The sequence below is a fragment of the Melanaphis sacchari genome, unplaced genomic scaffold (genome assembly GCF_002803265.2).
Source record: "Melanaphis sacchari strain LSU unplaced genomic scaffold, SCAv2.0 Contig36_pilon_pilon, whole genome shotgun sequence".
NCBI lineage: Eukaryota > Metazoa > Arthropoda > Insecta > Hemiptera > Aphididae > Melanaphis > Melanaphis sacchari.
The window spans coordinates 419,251-434,914 of NW_020271232.1; the positions used below are offsets into that span (position 1 = coordinate 419,251).

Below are 15,664 nucleotides of genomic sequence, written 5' to 3' on the forward strand. Positions count from 1 at the left end.
ATAATTATTATACAGTTCACATTGACGTAATGAAATAAGATTATTCAAAATTACGAAATTACCTTTCCATTAGAAAGAATTATTTACGACATTTTTAGTATCTTAGATCATTTTGCATTATATAATATAGGTAAAAAATATATCTACTAAAATTAAATTAACCTTTAGTAATTGGGAATAGTAATAGGCCAATGTAATTAATATTAAAAAAAAAATTTAGAAGTACTCTAATTGTATTATATCTTCTTTATAATTAATTGTGTTATATACCGACGTACATATGAATATATAAAGTTATATAAGCAACTATAACGAGATGATAATTATCGATTTCGAAATACATTTTGTGTAATACATTAGTTGAAAAAAAACAAAAAAGATTGAAATAATTTTTACACTGACCTGTAGAGCGAGAATAGACTTTGCCTGTTCGTTGATGAGGTATTGAAAAGGCACAGCTTGTGCCGCCGTTCTGTTATTGTGTTGGATGAGCTCGTCACCACGGCAGTCCATCCCACAGGGGCTCGAGGCCCCTCAAAGTCTGTAAGTAAAAAATTAAACTGTTTTAGTTCATCCAATTTGAAACTTTATTGACACAAAAGCAAATGTTAGCTGTATTTTCAAAAAAAACGTTATTTGTTATTGCATACATAAAAAATACATGCTAATAATGGTCCAAAACGGATTCGACAAAAACTCGTTTGCACAGAGTAACATATAATATACTATTTTAAGTACATAACGACGTAACATATTGCAATACATAAATCTTATTTCATCGAATCGTCCGATTCCGGTTATCGTAATAATCACATATATTACTTATATTACCATTAAAATTCGCAAAAGAAATAAAATATATTCAAGGCGATCCTCCGTGGGCTTTGAGCGAGATTTCGGATATTATATACAATTTTTATTTTTTCCCCGTACACGTCCATTTGGCACACACTCACGCTACAAACACACAAAATACTTATATACATCAATATAGTATTACTTTGGATTTCAATACAAATCAGTGCTGGTTCACCGAACGAGTTACATATACAACGAGTATATTATAATGTATATAAGTACACTTTCCTGTTATTTTAATATAAATATACAATATGTGTGCATTACACGTTATGGACCGTTCAACAACAGACCTGCATTTCGAACACAACTGTTTTCTGTATTTCACGCATTATTAGCTGATGTCGTCCGTGTGTACAAATAATATAATATTATGTTCTTTTACGCGCACCGAGACCAATCGTCCGTGGATATTATTTTTTAGTTTGTCGTCCGGAGTCACGGCATAACCCCTCTAGAACGTAAGGACATGGAATACCTCACGCGCTCCGCCGTAAAGGATATAAATAATGAAAAAATAAAATTTCGAAAAAATCACAAATCATTATAATATATACAATATACTTCACCGAGAGAATATAATATAACTGTGCATATAACACGGACGGACACGAACGATATCATTTGTATTGTATCCGGTACAGCCGAAAAATTATTTTGAGTCTCGGAACCTGTGGTCAATTTCCAGCTCGCAGAAACCGCTAGTCGATCACACGCTCGCGCACACACACGGACGCACGCACAAACCACTGCTGACGACCTGATTTCGTGCAATATTTAGAATATTATACTATTATATTATAGTTTTAGGTATACCCATCGACGGCCGACAAGCGCGCGTACAAAAGGCGTCATTGTCTCACCGATCGATCATTTTATCGCAAAAATAAAAAATAAATTGTTCGAGTGTACCGGACAATTTTCTACACGATGACCTTCTGTGCGAAATAAAAAATACTATATTTAATTAACTGGTTTCGTAATGCTGCTGCTGCTGATCTGTACCCACTCTCTTCAGATGCATAAATAAAACGAACGAAATCGAACCAGTCTGGAAGCCCCGAAATAATGGCACGCCGCGGCCGTGAAAGTCGTATGTTACGCTACGGTAACCTATAAATGAATATCATGGTGGTTATATTATACGTACCTATATCGAAGCGTCAGAAACGTACCTACCTATAGTTATACACACAGTCGAATTTTTTACAATACTGCATTATAAACCTATCAGTTGCAGTGCGTCTAGCCGAAAGAATTTTAATCGTAATCGAAAGAGTATTCCATAACAGGAAAAAAAATTAAACATAAATTGTTAGAATATCAATAACATAAAAAATGTAATTTTTAACTAATTAAACCATGTGAACGGACGATTAACGCTATGTTAGCGCATGCTTTAAAAAGTACCTATTGGCTATTACACTAATTACCACGTCGTCGAGATGGCCTAGTTCAAGATTTGTAAGCACACAATTGCCGTACAAATATAAACACAGACATATAACATTATATATACTATTAAAAGTGAACGTTTCTCAAAAATACGGAACAAATGTAGAAAAAAACATTATTATTGTTCACGAACTCTGTCCACTCTAAATTAAGCAACGCAAAAAACAACGAAATCCAAACAAATATAATAATAATTAATGATATTAACGCACAATAGGATTATGGGTAGGTACTAGGTAAACAACATAAGACATTGGACAATACTATTGGACATTGGAAAAATACTGCACATAACACCAATTTGAGTAGTAATGACAAATACTGAAATTTTACGTGTTAAGCAATCGCTCTGTAATAAATGATAAATGATAATAACGCGTAAATAATATATTATGCATAAATATATGCATGACGCATTTAATCGTTATCGAAATGAACGCGTGTTTTAATACGATTTACGATTTATACAAATGGACATTGCTGAATTGCAACACCTAAATAGGTGGTTATTTATAGCGGTATATAATGTTCTATAAACGTAATATATTATTATGCGCAAGTTGATGAGGTATGCGTTTTGCGTTGGGCGATGGAAAATAAATAGATCTATTACAAAAAAAAAAAAAAAATCAATATCATATATTAACGAGTAAAATAAGTAATACCTGTAACATTAATTATAGACACGATGATAACAACAAATGTTGGAATATAAAACTCTAAAAAAATAATGGCTGAAATGGCAGTGCAGATTTTAGTTGACATTAAATAATATTAAGTAAAATTACAGTTTATAATACGTTAATTATCACGGAAAAAGCACCAACAATTTAGGTCCTACATATTATCTACTGAGAAGATAGTAACCGTGGTCAATTTTCCAACTATTTCCGTTGTTTTTGTTATTGTTAAGTGTATGTTGAAATTGAAAATCCGGTAACAACGACCAACGCCCAGGATACAAATCGTTAAAATTACAAATATCTATACTGTTCAAGTATAATCCATCATCACGTATTTATATGATATCATGTAAAATGTTTAACGATAAATAATATGTATTTGAAAAAAGTAATAGTTAAACACAAAATTACAGTACCACATGTTTACGACAAAATCGTTACATCGGTTATGTTCAGGGATAACATTTTATAGCCCTTCAAAACCTAAAACTATAAGCAATAAAAAATTAAAATAAAAAAAAATAAATGCACAAAAAACATTTGACAAGACGAGCATCCACATAAATACTGATGATAAATAATTTTGAGAATTGAAAAGGAAAAAACTATAAAAATAAAGTAGATAGTAAACTGAAAAACAGGATATAGAATATTAATGGATATATTTTAAATAGACAAAAACATTATACGACTGACACAATGACAAATGGTCGATTAATAAAACAAAATTAGTTATTATTTATCACTTTTTAGTAATTAATACTTATTACAAATAAATTTCAATCCTATTGGCTATTTGTACCTATGAAAAAATATTTTTATTTACATGATGTTGAATTTTATAAGAATATGCAAATGATAATAAATCCTTTAACTGAACCAAACAGTTTGTGATATAGTAGTTAGAGAAAAATAATAATAGTAAAAGATTAAAAAACATCGTTTCAAATGAAGCGATTTGACGCTAGCCACTGTTCGCAGCATAAATAATATAAATAAAAAAGTACTAAAAAATTTATCAAAAATACTACAATCGTAAACAATACAATAAAATATGATTATTATTTTAACCAAAAATTAACTGATTCAAGAATAGTCTTCGACTATCGTCGTTTGTATAATATCATAAGCGCACAGTACGAGCATTTCCGTTTATTATAACGGAAAGTAGGACACGGTGGCACCAATCTTTTCTTCAGTCTTCGTTTTCGTGTGATAAAATTAATATTTATCATACTATAATTTATTTAATCAGTAATAATACGAGAAATGGATAGATTATTAATTATGTTGTGATTTGACCATCGAAGATCTATCCATCGATAGATCATAACTATCCCTATTGGTTTGATAGAGTTAACAGTTATTCTAGTGAAACTAAATAATTCTATTAAAGTCTCAAATTTATTGAAAAAATATATTGTAAGACTTGGGCTACACTATGAATACAATTATCTACGCCTCAGCAGAATCAGTTGAAAATCATTTAAAAAATCGTAAAAATATGATAAACGAGTATGTTCATCCCTATTATGTAAATATGTAAATATGATGTAGTACATAGACGTTATTGGTGAATGCATGTCACATTATTTCTCTTCTCCAAAAATAAGCTTTTCAAATTATAACCTTGATCACAATTTCCAACGTTCCCACATCAAGGGAAAAAACAGATTTAAAATTTAAATTAATAAATACACAACATTAACCAAATTGTTGAAAAGTCGCCAAAAAAATCAAATATCTAATGAAAGTTTGATTATGAAACATACTATATACGAGTGTTCTTGTCATATAGTCTGTAGTCTCGTAAAAGTGTACACAAACGACTGACTATTGACCATAATAAACACCTTATTTCTATATAGCGGAATGACAGAAAATCAAAAAAATATACGTATTACACTAATACGTATAATTGACTGCAGAATAACGATGCTCACATTTTATATATTAATGGACAAATCGTAGTATATTATAGTTAATAGAACACGGTAAATGTATAATATAAATGATACAGTCGACGTCGTCTTCGTGCAGGATAAAAAAAAATAACAATTGACAATAAATAATACTATTTAATATTTATCCTAGCAGGCACAAGACACGTAGACATAAACATTTTTTCATGTAAATTTGCAGAAGACTAAAAATTACACTTAATTCCAACAACGGAAAGAATTCAAAAGAAACATAGAAGAAACGGAAGAAGTACTTTCCATAATATCATCTATAAACTATCTATAAACTCAATTAGTAAGTATTATAAAAAAAATATTTAGTTATTTTAGAATCGTGTCATAAAAATCTAAAAAGGAGTGTAAGGGAAATTATCGTGGAGACGGTCATAATATATAAATGTTAATAGTAGACAAACAAAGGAAATTTTTTTACACAATAATCTCTTAGAATTTTATCATACTTTATCCGCGGGTTTCTAGGCGTTAAAAACGGCAACGCCGTGACGTCGTCGCAAGCCGCGACGCACCTATCAGCCAAGGACGCTGGAAGGGAAACGGTGACAGTCAGACAACCTTATGTCATATTATGTTCGTTATTTATTTATTATTATCAACCCATTATAGTAAACTTCGGCCAGCTGCCAAGCGTAAGACTAAACGGACCTAGTATAATTTTAAGAAATCGTCAATCGAGTTTGTTGATCACGATGTAAATGGTGGAAGCAAACGATGAAATTGTTTAGTGGCGCAGCAGGAGAGTACATTCATTTATGTTTACAATATCATCTATTAGGAGTTAGTTTCTGAAGGGAAGAGGAACGAATAATTAAATAAATACTTTTAAATCTAGATTTAAACAATAAATATCTCTGTGATCTATCGTTTCACTTCAGTGCCAAAAAAACTATAGGGAGAATTTTTCGTAATCGCTCCTTATAAGTATTCTTAATTAACACTGATTTGATAAAAGTGATAAGAAGGTCACTTTAAACTATTTCTAAAAACTACGCGTAACATATAATCAAAAAAAATTGTAAGTTATTTCATAATACTATATCATCTTGATGTCGACTTTTAGCGAAATGTAACTTAATATTTATTTCCATGACATGACATCTGAGAATTATTTAAATCAGTACGTAATAATATCATAATACCATACATTACATCGTAATTTAATCTCAACTCATATTACACAAACATCTTAATTTAAGGACACTATTATGAATCATATAATAGATTAATGTTTTAATTAATTTTTCATCAGTATATTTAATTATTAATATTTTAAAATAATATTCATTAGGTAACATTTTTTATCATACTACTTATATATAATATATATATATACATTATACGTGAACGATATTAATCCTACTAAATGTTTAAATTGCCTAATATCTTACATTACACATAATTGATAGTTTTGAAATATTTCACATTCTTAATAATCTTAACAATATGGGCTAAATCTAGCCAATATTCAAGTTATTGATTTACACTTGAGTTATGACACATTAAAATCAACAGAACGCTACCTTTTTATTATAACCATATAATATATAAAATATTTAAACACGATTTCTCTATAAGCCAACGCGTCAAACGCTTATACTGTTTTCAATCCTAACACATTTTTTTTATAATCAAGTCACTTCACTAATTACAAATATTTAAAATGAATTCAATAAATATATAATATAAATAGCTGATATAGCATAGTCTAGAATATAGATACTACTATACCTACATATTACATGTATAATATGTCATATATTTTTAAAAAGTATTAATTTTTCTCATAAGTATAATAATATTATTATGATAAATGTTTTAAAATACCCGAAAGCAGAATATTCTATAGTTAAATCAATGTGCAATATAAACATTCTTTTAAACAGGTTTAACACATGATTGTGTGACCGGGTTAACGAAATGCATACATGGCATATATATTCAATAATATTATATGCTTGTATAAGTTACGTTATGTTTTATTTTTATACATAATACATATATACCAACATATTTAATATTTAGTCAACACATAACATTTTTTTTACAAGTAGAAATATGTGTGTGTGTGTGTATGAGTACAGCACTATAATTTACTATTATCTACGTTAATACAAAATAGCATTATTTTCACGATATTTAACACATATTATAAATAGAATGTATTTAACATATACGTTTAAATTCCAAAGGGAGAAACAATAAATTCAGTGAAGACTAAGAGGTGGCATTCGTCCATCATTTTCCGCTGCATGTATTGTTATACCTATCATAATTTTACCATGCCTATACCATTTGACAATAAATTACATTAGTAACCGGAAAATCCAAAATATATTACTAAAAATTATAATTCAATTTTGTGTAAGCCCACGAACATCTGTCTAATAGGTAATAGGTATACGTAATAGGACTTAAATATATTATATTATTAGTTATAAACTAGAAAATAATTTAATTGCTGCATTGTTCGCGGATATATATTTTATCTAACGGCATCTTTATGCGTATACTTAACGCGTTATGTTTATACACATGCACATGTTCATAATTATATATATCAGGTCTTATACACTTATAGAGTATAGGAGAGTTCTTATGGTATATAATAACTGTGCAAGACCAAAACGGTTTACCTAAAAGATTTGATCGAGAATGTAAAATCATCATGTAAGCGGATTTTAAAATTCGTTTATAAAGATAACGCATCGGAAACTCAATTACACGTGAGTAGAAAGCGAATGAAATACTACAGCAACGACGATTTTATTTTAATTATCAGCGATCTATAATGAACTTGGGCAAGTGAATCGTCAACTTTTTTTTTGTTCGTTTCTTACTTGCCAGTTACCTTTAACAGTGACATAAAGGTCTGTAGCATTTCTATTAAATGTAATATATATAATATATATGCGTGTACCGAATGTAGCATCATTACGCGCATATTATTCATTTTTTTTTAACAGTCATTTTTTCTTCCTTTTCGGAGCACGGCGAATAACTAAACGCGCGGTGCATACAGCGATGTCCGGGACGACCACGACATCAGAGAAAGTTATATAGACGTATCTATATAACATGGTATTTTAAAGGAAAAAAATAAAAATGAAAGTCGATATATTAATATGGCCGGATATCATGATGGTCATTTATGAGGATTCATACGGCGAGTATAGTATAGGCACATATAAAATTGTATCCGCACGCATTGGCATTGTTGACCTTTAAAACAATAGAATGTCAAAACATCCAAGACAAACTCAAAGCGTACGTGAAAGAAGATCCACAAAAAAACTATCGAGATTTATGAAAAAAAAAAAATCTTTGTTGAAGTATTTGAGAATAAGCACATTTTTTGCCATCATTTTATTATTTTTAGATATTGTACCAAATAATATTGTATAGTTTGTTGAAATTTCTAGTAAAAAACATGAAAAAGGTCTCATTACATATTATATAATATTATATATTATATGCGTATAGCAGTGATAATCAATGTACATTGTACAATGCAGAGGGATAAACATACCATTAGTGGAAGTGGGTAAATAAATATTAAGAAATATCTTAAAAGTACTAGGGGTACGTGGAAGTACTTGGGAATATAATACATAGAAATACATATAGTTGGGAGTCTGGTACAGAAAAAATGTATGAGTAGTTTACCCCCCCCCCCCCCTTTACAGTATAATAAATATGTTAAATTTTTTCTGAATAATTTTTGTGAGGCATAAGGATTTTAATTATTCACATTTAATTTAAACTTCATACTTTATTAATGTGAACATAATTGCATAACAACATAAAAGGGTTATTGTTCATATACTATATAATATTATATGTAAATATATAGTTATAATTATAATAAATTACAAAATTAAATCTCAAGTATTTGATAAATTACAACCGGTACGCAAAATAGCTGAAAAAAAAGTAAAAAAAAATCACAGTGAATCCGTTCATCGAAAAACACATAACTGTATACGCCATCGAGGTGCTACCTATGTTTATATTATAAAACAACTACAGTTATTACGAATTTTTTTTATACATAACGACTCGGTCTGTATAATATAATATAATATAATATAATATAATAATATACAAATTTTATTCGACAACCATATGACAGCAGAAAACCGTAATACAATTTTACATAATATGGGACCAATTTTTAGGATTTCGGACAATCCAACGATATTAATAATATAGCATGTGAAACTAGAAATTATAATAAATGACCTACCCTCCCCTTACTATTGTCCAAACCACGTCGTAAACGTAGATACAATGTATAACCGCCGACAATAGTATACCTATATACCAATAAATTACCAACGCCCTTCCGCTGTTGCCTCGTCACCACTCACCAACTACAACAGTGCTGTAGCAGAATCGATAATGTCCCGCGACACGTTCCATTGACATTAAAAATACGGAACCTACATTATAAATAATTACTTAAGGAACGTGAAACTAAATGAAAAAAAAAAAAAAAAAATCTGAAACGAAAATACACGGGTGTGCACTAGATGAGACTGTCTTATAGGTACATAATATATATATATATATATATATATATATATATATATATATAATATAAATATAGCCGCCTACGCGTAAGTGTATACTGATTGTACACGCGCGCAATAGACGACGGGGATCGAACAGTTTTCGGTCAACGGCGTTGTAAACTAAACAGACCATCGTCGACCGATAACACAACAGTAGTAGATATAGGTAATATTATGTTTTGTACCTACGGTTGGCCGTGTAAAAACGAGTGAAAGCTTCGGGTTGTCACGGTTTTGAGTTGAATAAAAAAACACAGCCTACCGAATAAGCGGTTATATACAGCGCAGTCACCACTATATGCTGTTGGGTTGTTGCCCCGTTCAGATGTGAAGTCACGGTTATCAAAAACTCGTCGGCGAGTAATTCGGAAGGCACAACGCGCGCGTTTTGAAAATTCAATGGAAACACATAATGGCATAATGCTCTACCTATCCAATAATATTGCGTAATAAGTATTTTAACAACATTTTCGTTAGTCCACACACACACACACACGACGACGCGTGGCCTCGGCGCAGCTGCAGCCGTCTACAGCGGCTACACACACACACGTATATGTTTATGCAAGAGTGTGCGTGTGCATTTGCATTATACATTTTACAATAGATGAAAAATAATAATAAAACCTACGTGATGGTGATATTATGTGGAACCTATTGCAATAGAAGTTGATTATAATTATTTTTTTTTTTTTTTTAGTTTTACATTTCCTGTACGAATTTATTTAAAGGCTACACAGTACACACGCACGCGTGCACTCGCACGTACACATACACACACACACAGCCATAACGTAATAATCAGCATGTGACAACCGTGACGAGACGGACAGCCCGTTCAATTAAATATTAATATTCGGTTAATACAACTTTAAGTCTGTATTCTAAACGTGTTTAGAATTTTTTTTAAATTTTTAAAATAAACTTGAACTTTTCGATATTTTTCATTCCGAGATAAAGATAATTTATAAATCAAGGAAATGCGAACGTTCGTGTCAGTGTCACACTAATAACGCCGATTTAACGTCAACCGGCGGTGCCTGGTACCAACAACCAGGTTTATTACGTCATTGCAGCGTTGCTAGTCAAACTTATTTTCTTGTGTATATGTATCTTAGGATACACAACGTTTAAACAAACTGACTATTTAATTTTTAAATTTAACAATAATAATTTAATATAAATATTATAACGTAGAATACACCTAACCTACTTAACCCACTTACTCACTTGTCCATGCAAGATTATTTTTAGTAAAATATTAACAAATATACGGATTATATAATGTTTCATAACATATAATTAAGATTCTTGGTATCAATGGTGTATAATTATTGTATCAGTGAAATAACATTTTCATTGATATAAAACATTAACATCAATGCATAAACAGAAAGATAATAATTTAAAAAAAAAAAACATTTATGAGTAATGTATAAAATATGTGTATGTAGGTACTATGTATTAAGTATATAAACTTCTGTTGAGTGTTTTGAGCGTTATTGCTGCAATAATTTATATAAATTATGTGGTATTGGTTTATACACCTAGTCAAACGTAAAAATTTAAAACCACTAAGTACTAAATGTTACATAAATAATTATGTTATTAGAGACTGTTTAAAATCCTTATCATATAAAATAGAGAAATTATTTTAAATACTTAAAAAAAAAATTTCCATGGGCATTGTAATTTATGTATGGTATTGTCCGTATTGAATTTTAAGCTTTTCTCATTTTCTCTGTGATTAACTACACAATGCTATATAATAATAATATATTACTGCAATATCAAGGTCCATGTATATTATATTATAATATTATGTTCAGTATATATTTAATAAACACAGAATTCAGGACATGTCAACTATATTTAGTTAAACCATCACTAAAAATGTAGTTACACACGCATTACATGACATGTCGAAATATTTCGTCAAACCACCATAGTTGCACTATTGATATTATATACATATATGTATTATGTATAGCCGTATAGGTGTTAGTATATTACGTTTATATATGTATATTAACTACCTGTCCCAAGCTGTTGTCAAATCTATATAGACGTTAAATATAAGTTTGTCGGTTGTATTTGCGAAGACGTTGTCAGTACAGTATAATACTAGATACACATATTAGTATCTACATATATAATACACTGTATTAAGACCACGCTGTAATGTTATCTCGCCAACCTCGGCGTACGCTACAATGTAATAATAATATGTAATGTAATATGTTTGACGAGATTCCGCCATTGCGAAAAAAACAAGATCGCGGAGCACGGGCGCCACCTCGGTCACGATCGTATTGAGTGGATACTTCGACTATATTCGACGAGCCGCCGTCAAAAAAGTGCAACGCACCGGGACAAGTTTTTATTTTTCAAACGGAACGACTTGCAAGCGTTTTCGTGGTGTCTCGACATAACCGGTTCCACCGACTGGTTGTTCGCGGATATAATAATAATTTAATAACTAATATAATATACTGTATTTACGAAAATTAATGTCGAGAATCACATATGCACACACCTACGTAAATAACCACCTGCGTACAATTGTTTTCATTGCCAGTATATCACGAATCTGCACTAATACAAAGACAAAAAAATGATTCGACGTGCGAAAAAAACGAGTGCACAAAATACAGTGACGTGCTCAAAAAAGAAGACGTGAAAACGCTTTCCGTAAAATAAGTTGTCGCAGCAAACGAGAACCGTATGTAATATACAAATTTTACCTGTAGGCATAATGAATGTCAATATTTTAGCTGTCCGAAATAAAACCAAAAAATGTGATCTAACGGGATGGACAAATAGTGTGTTGCAGTTCTCGAATTTTTTTTTTTTCATACTCTGACGGATAGACACAACTACGTATTTTATTAATATTGTAGTTGTGAGTAAAACCGCAACCACTCTGTGGTGATGCCAATGAGAGCGTGTTATTGAGAAAAACATTTTCGTCTCCCTCCGCAAGTCACACATAGTTTTCAAACTTGTCGACTTTCTATAGCGGTGGTCTTGCAATGAAAATGCTGAAGCCACGGTATATAGGATCGGAGACCGGAGTGCTACATCAAAATAACAATTAAAAACAATAAATATAAATATAGCTGCTTAATATAAAATTATGTATTATTATTTCGCTGGGATAATTTCAACACTGTATTAAAAAAAATATAAAATACAACAATTGTATGTATTGATTGTAGTTAAATATACAAAAGATTAAATAATAGAACTCGTAGGAGTATAAAAAATGAAATAAGATGAAAATTTGGGCGAAACTATACTATAATATTGCAATAAGTTTAAGTTCGTACTTTTGTGACACGCTATATGGAAATTCAAAAACACCTATTCCTTCTGGAACACGACTGTTGTTGCAATCAATTGATCGAACGCCTATTAAAGAAACCTGAAACAATATTCTAAATAGGATTGCAGCTCACGATGCATGGACGAGCTACGTGTAACGGTTTATATATTAGATTTTGGTTGAGTATATATTTGATATTGTACGTATACAGAGGGCGTTTTGCGTCGAAATTAAATTTAAATCAAGATCAAATTCAGATCCGATTTTGTTTGAAAAATAATTGAATGTAAACTTCCTTGTACTTGATATATATATACTTAGTATTTTGTGTGTATGAATTCAATCAAGCAGATATGTACATTGTGATATCAATTTACATATTTCGCATATACCTACCTACTTAAAAAATAATATACATAATCACCGTCAGACTTTTTATATGAAGAATAATTTAATAATGTTTATTAAATAAAGCCTTTTTCAAGTACATTAGATTAATTTATAAGACAAGACAATGTGCTTCTTGGTAAATCTTTTATAAATGGAATTACATAAATTAGATGATACAATTTTAATTTTTAATTTGAATACTTCTAATATAATATGCCTTTCAATAATATCATTTATGTTATCTTTATCTAGGAAACAGTTATGTTCCATTTATAAACTTCTTTGGTAAAACATGCATATTTCTTGTGTTTTATAAGTATTTATCCATACTATTCATATTATAATTAGTAATTACTACTTCTAGAACTGTGGAATACAAAGAATTTTCCCACAGAATATTTAGAATGCAACTTTAATAATATTTCAATATCAGATTGAATTTTTTTTTAGTACTCTATTCTTTGTATTCAATACATTATACAAATACTTGGATTTAATAAATTTAAATTTAACTCAAATAAACTCGAATTATACTTATTTAGTACATAAACTACATATTTGATGATAAAAAAAAAATATTTCATGTTAACATTAAAATTAAGTTAATGTAAATAAAATGTATGTGTTTTAAACGATAGTAAATGAGTATAGTTCTCATCGATAGTTAAATAACGCAATAACTAAATAATGTCTTATAGTAAGATACTAAATTGTATAAAAAATATTTTATATTTCTACTATTATCTCGTCCAACAATGTATACTCATAGTTATACACAAAAAAAAAAATAAAATATTTACAGTTATTACTTATTATTTCATACTGACCACTCACTCCACTCGATCAAACTTCACACGGTCAATTTTATAATGTTTAACAAACCGATTTTCTTATGCTTATTGATACTAAAATAATCTTCTATATTAATAACAAATCAAATTCAAATTGCTTAGGTTGTTACGCAAAATAAATGAAATATTTTAGTTACATTTAATTAAAAATAAAACGTGTGTACTAATTAAGTACTTAATGTTTAACTTAAAATAATATCATGTGTACCTATATATGAAAAGTATATTATATAGTCAATATATTGATTTATTTAAGACTGTTAAAATCAACTTTACTATATGGGTTTTGAAGTAACTGGAGGTAAATACCTATAACACATTTGTAAAAGTATTTTAGTTTTTATTAAATCGTTTAAAATTAAACAAAATATTATAATACAATTAAGTACTATTTAATAGCCGTTATCTAATTATAAATATTCAAATATTAAATTATATCTATAATAATATATTATCCATTTACACTTCATAAATTTAAAGCATAGGCATACGTTTCTATATGCATTATATCGATGTTCAATATTTTTACTATTACAACAGAAAAATAAATATAATAGGTAAGTAATATAATATTATGTAACCATGGAAGTATTTTTCGATAAAGTTATTATTATAACAAAAAGAGATAATGGAGTGCATGGAAGTTCTGCGGAGGGAAACTTTGATAGATAACCTAAGAAGCATTAAATAGCATTACATATTTTATTTTATTCTATTTAAATGGACGGTTTGCCAAATTACAATATTCAAGATCTAATGTTTTATTTTTTTCAAACAAAGAAAAAATAAAAGAATACAAATGATATTAAGTTATTATTAATAATTAAAATGAGAAATATTCAATTTTCAAAAAAATTTTAAATCTTAAAATTATTTTTACAGCAACTTGTGTATCTAATCATAAATCACAATCGCTACTGAAATAAATCAATATTTTATTACCTAGGATTGTAAACATTTATGAAAATAGCTTGGGTTAAAATATGTGATAATATCTTGTTTAAATCGACATATTTTGTAACATTAGACATGAATTAAAATAAAGTTTAAAAGTTAAATTCGTAATTACTTATTTCACAAAGTTTTAAAAGTACATAACTTTTATTAAGAGGAATACATAAATGATCCCATCACGAACAGTCGTAAATCGATGTAGTTATTATTATAGAACTAATTTATAAAAAATGTATTGATCCCCTAAAATTTTTAAATAATGCACTTATAAAATTTACTAAAAAAAAAATACTAAGTTTTTAAAATATTTAAAATGTAATATGTAGATTGTAGAATGCACAGAGTTATATTATTTTAATTATTTAGTTTGATAATCTGATTAAATTACATTAATTTTATGATGCAAAATTTGGTTTATCATGTATAAATATTAAATTATATTGCCTGATGGTCTGTATCCGGTTAATTTATTTACCTATATAATTTAAATGGAATTAATTTTAATTGATTGCTTTGATAGTAAAATACATAGATACTGCAATATTTGGTATTTGAAAATACATATTTTTTTAATTTTAAGATTACGTATAAAATAGTC

The 15,664-nt window shown here is 28.9% G+C and overlaps 1 protein-coding gene across 1 annotated transcript in view; it reads right to left on the reverse strand.

Moving 5' to 3' along the window:
• The window catches only part of LOC112597076, a 52,147-nt gene that overhangs the window by 18,245 nt on the left and 18,238 nt on the right, over positions 1-15,664 (reverse strand). The window contains 1 exon segment of the mRNA XM_025343000.1: positions 403-541. Within this exon segment, the coding sequence (XP_025198785.1) occupies positions 403-513 (111 nt within the window). The 5' untranslated portion in view covers positions 514-541.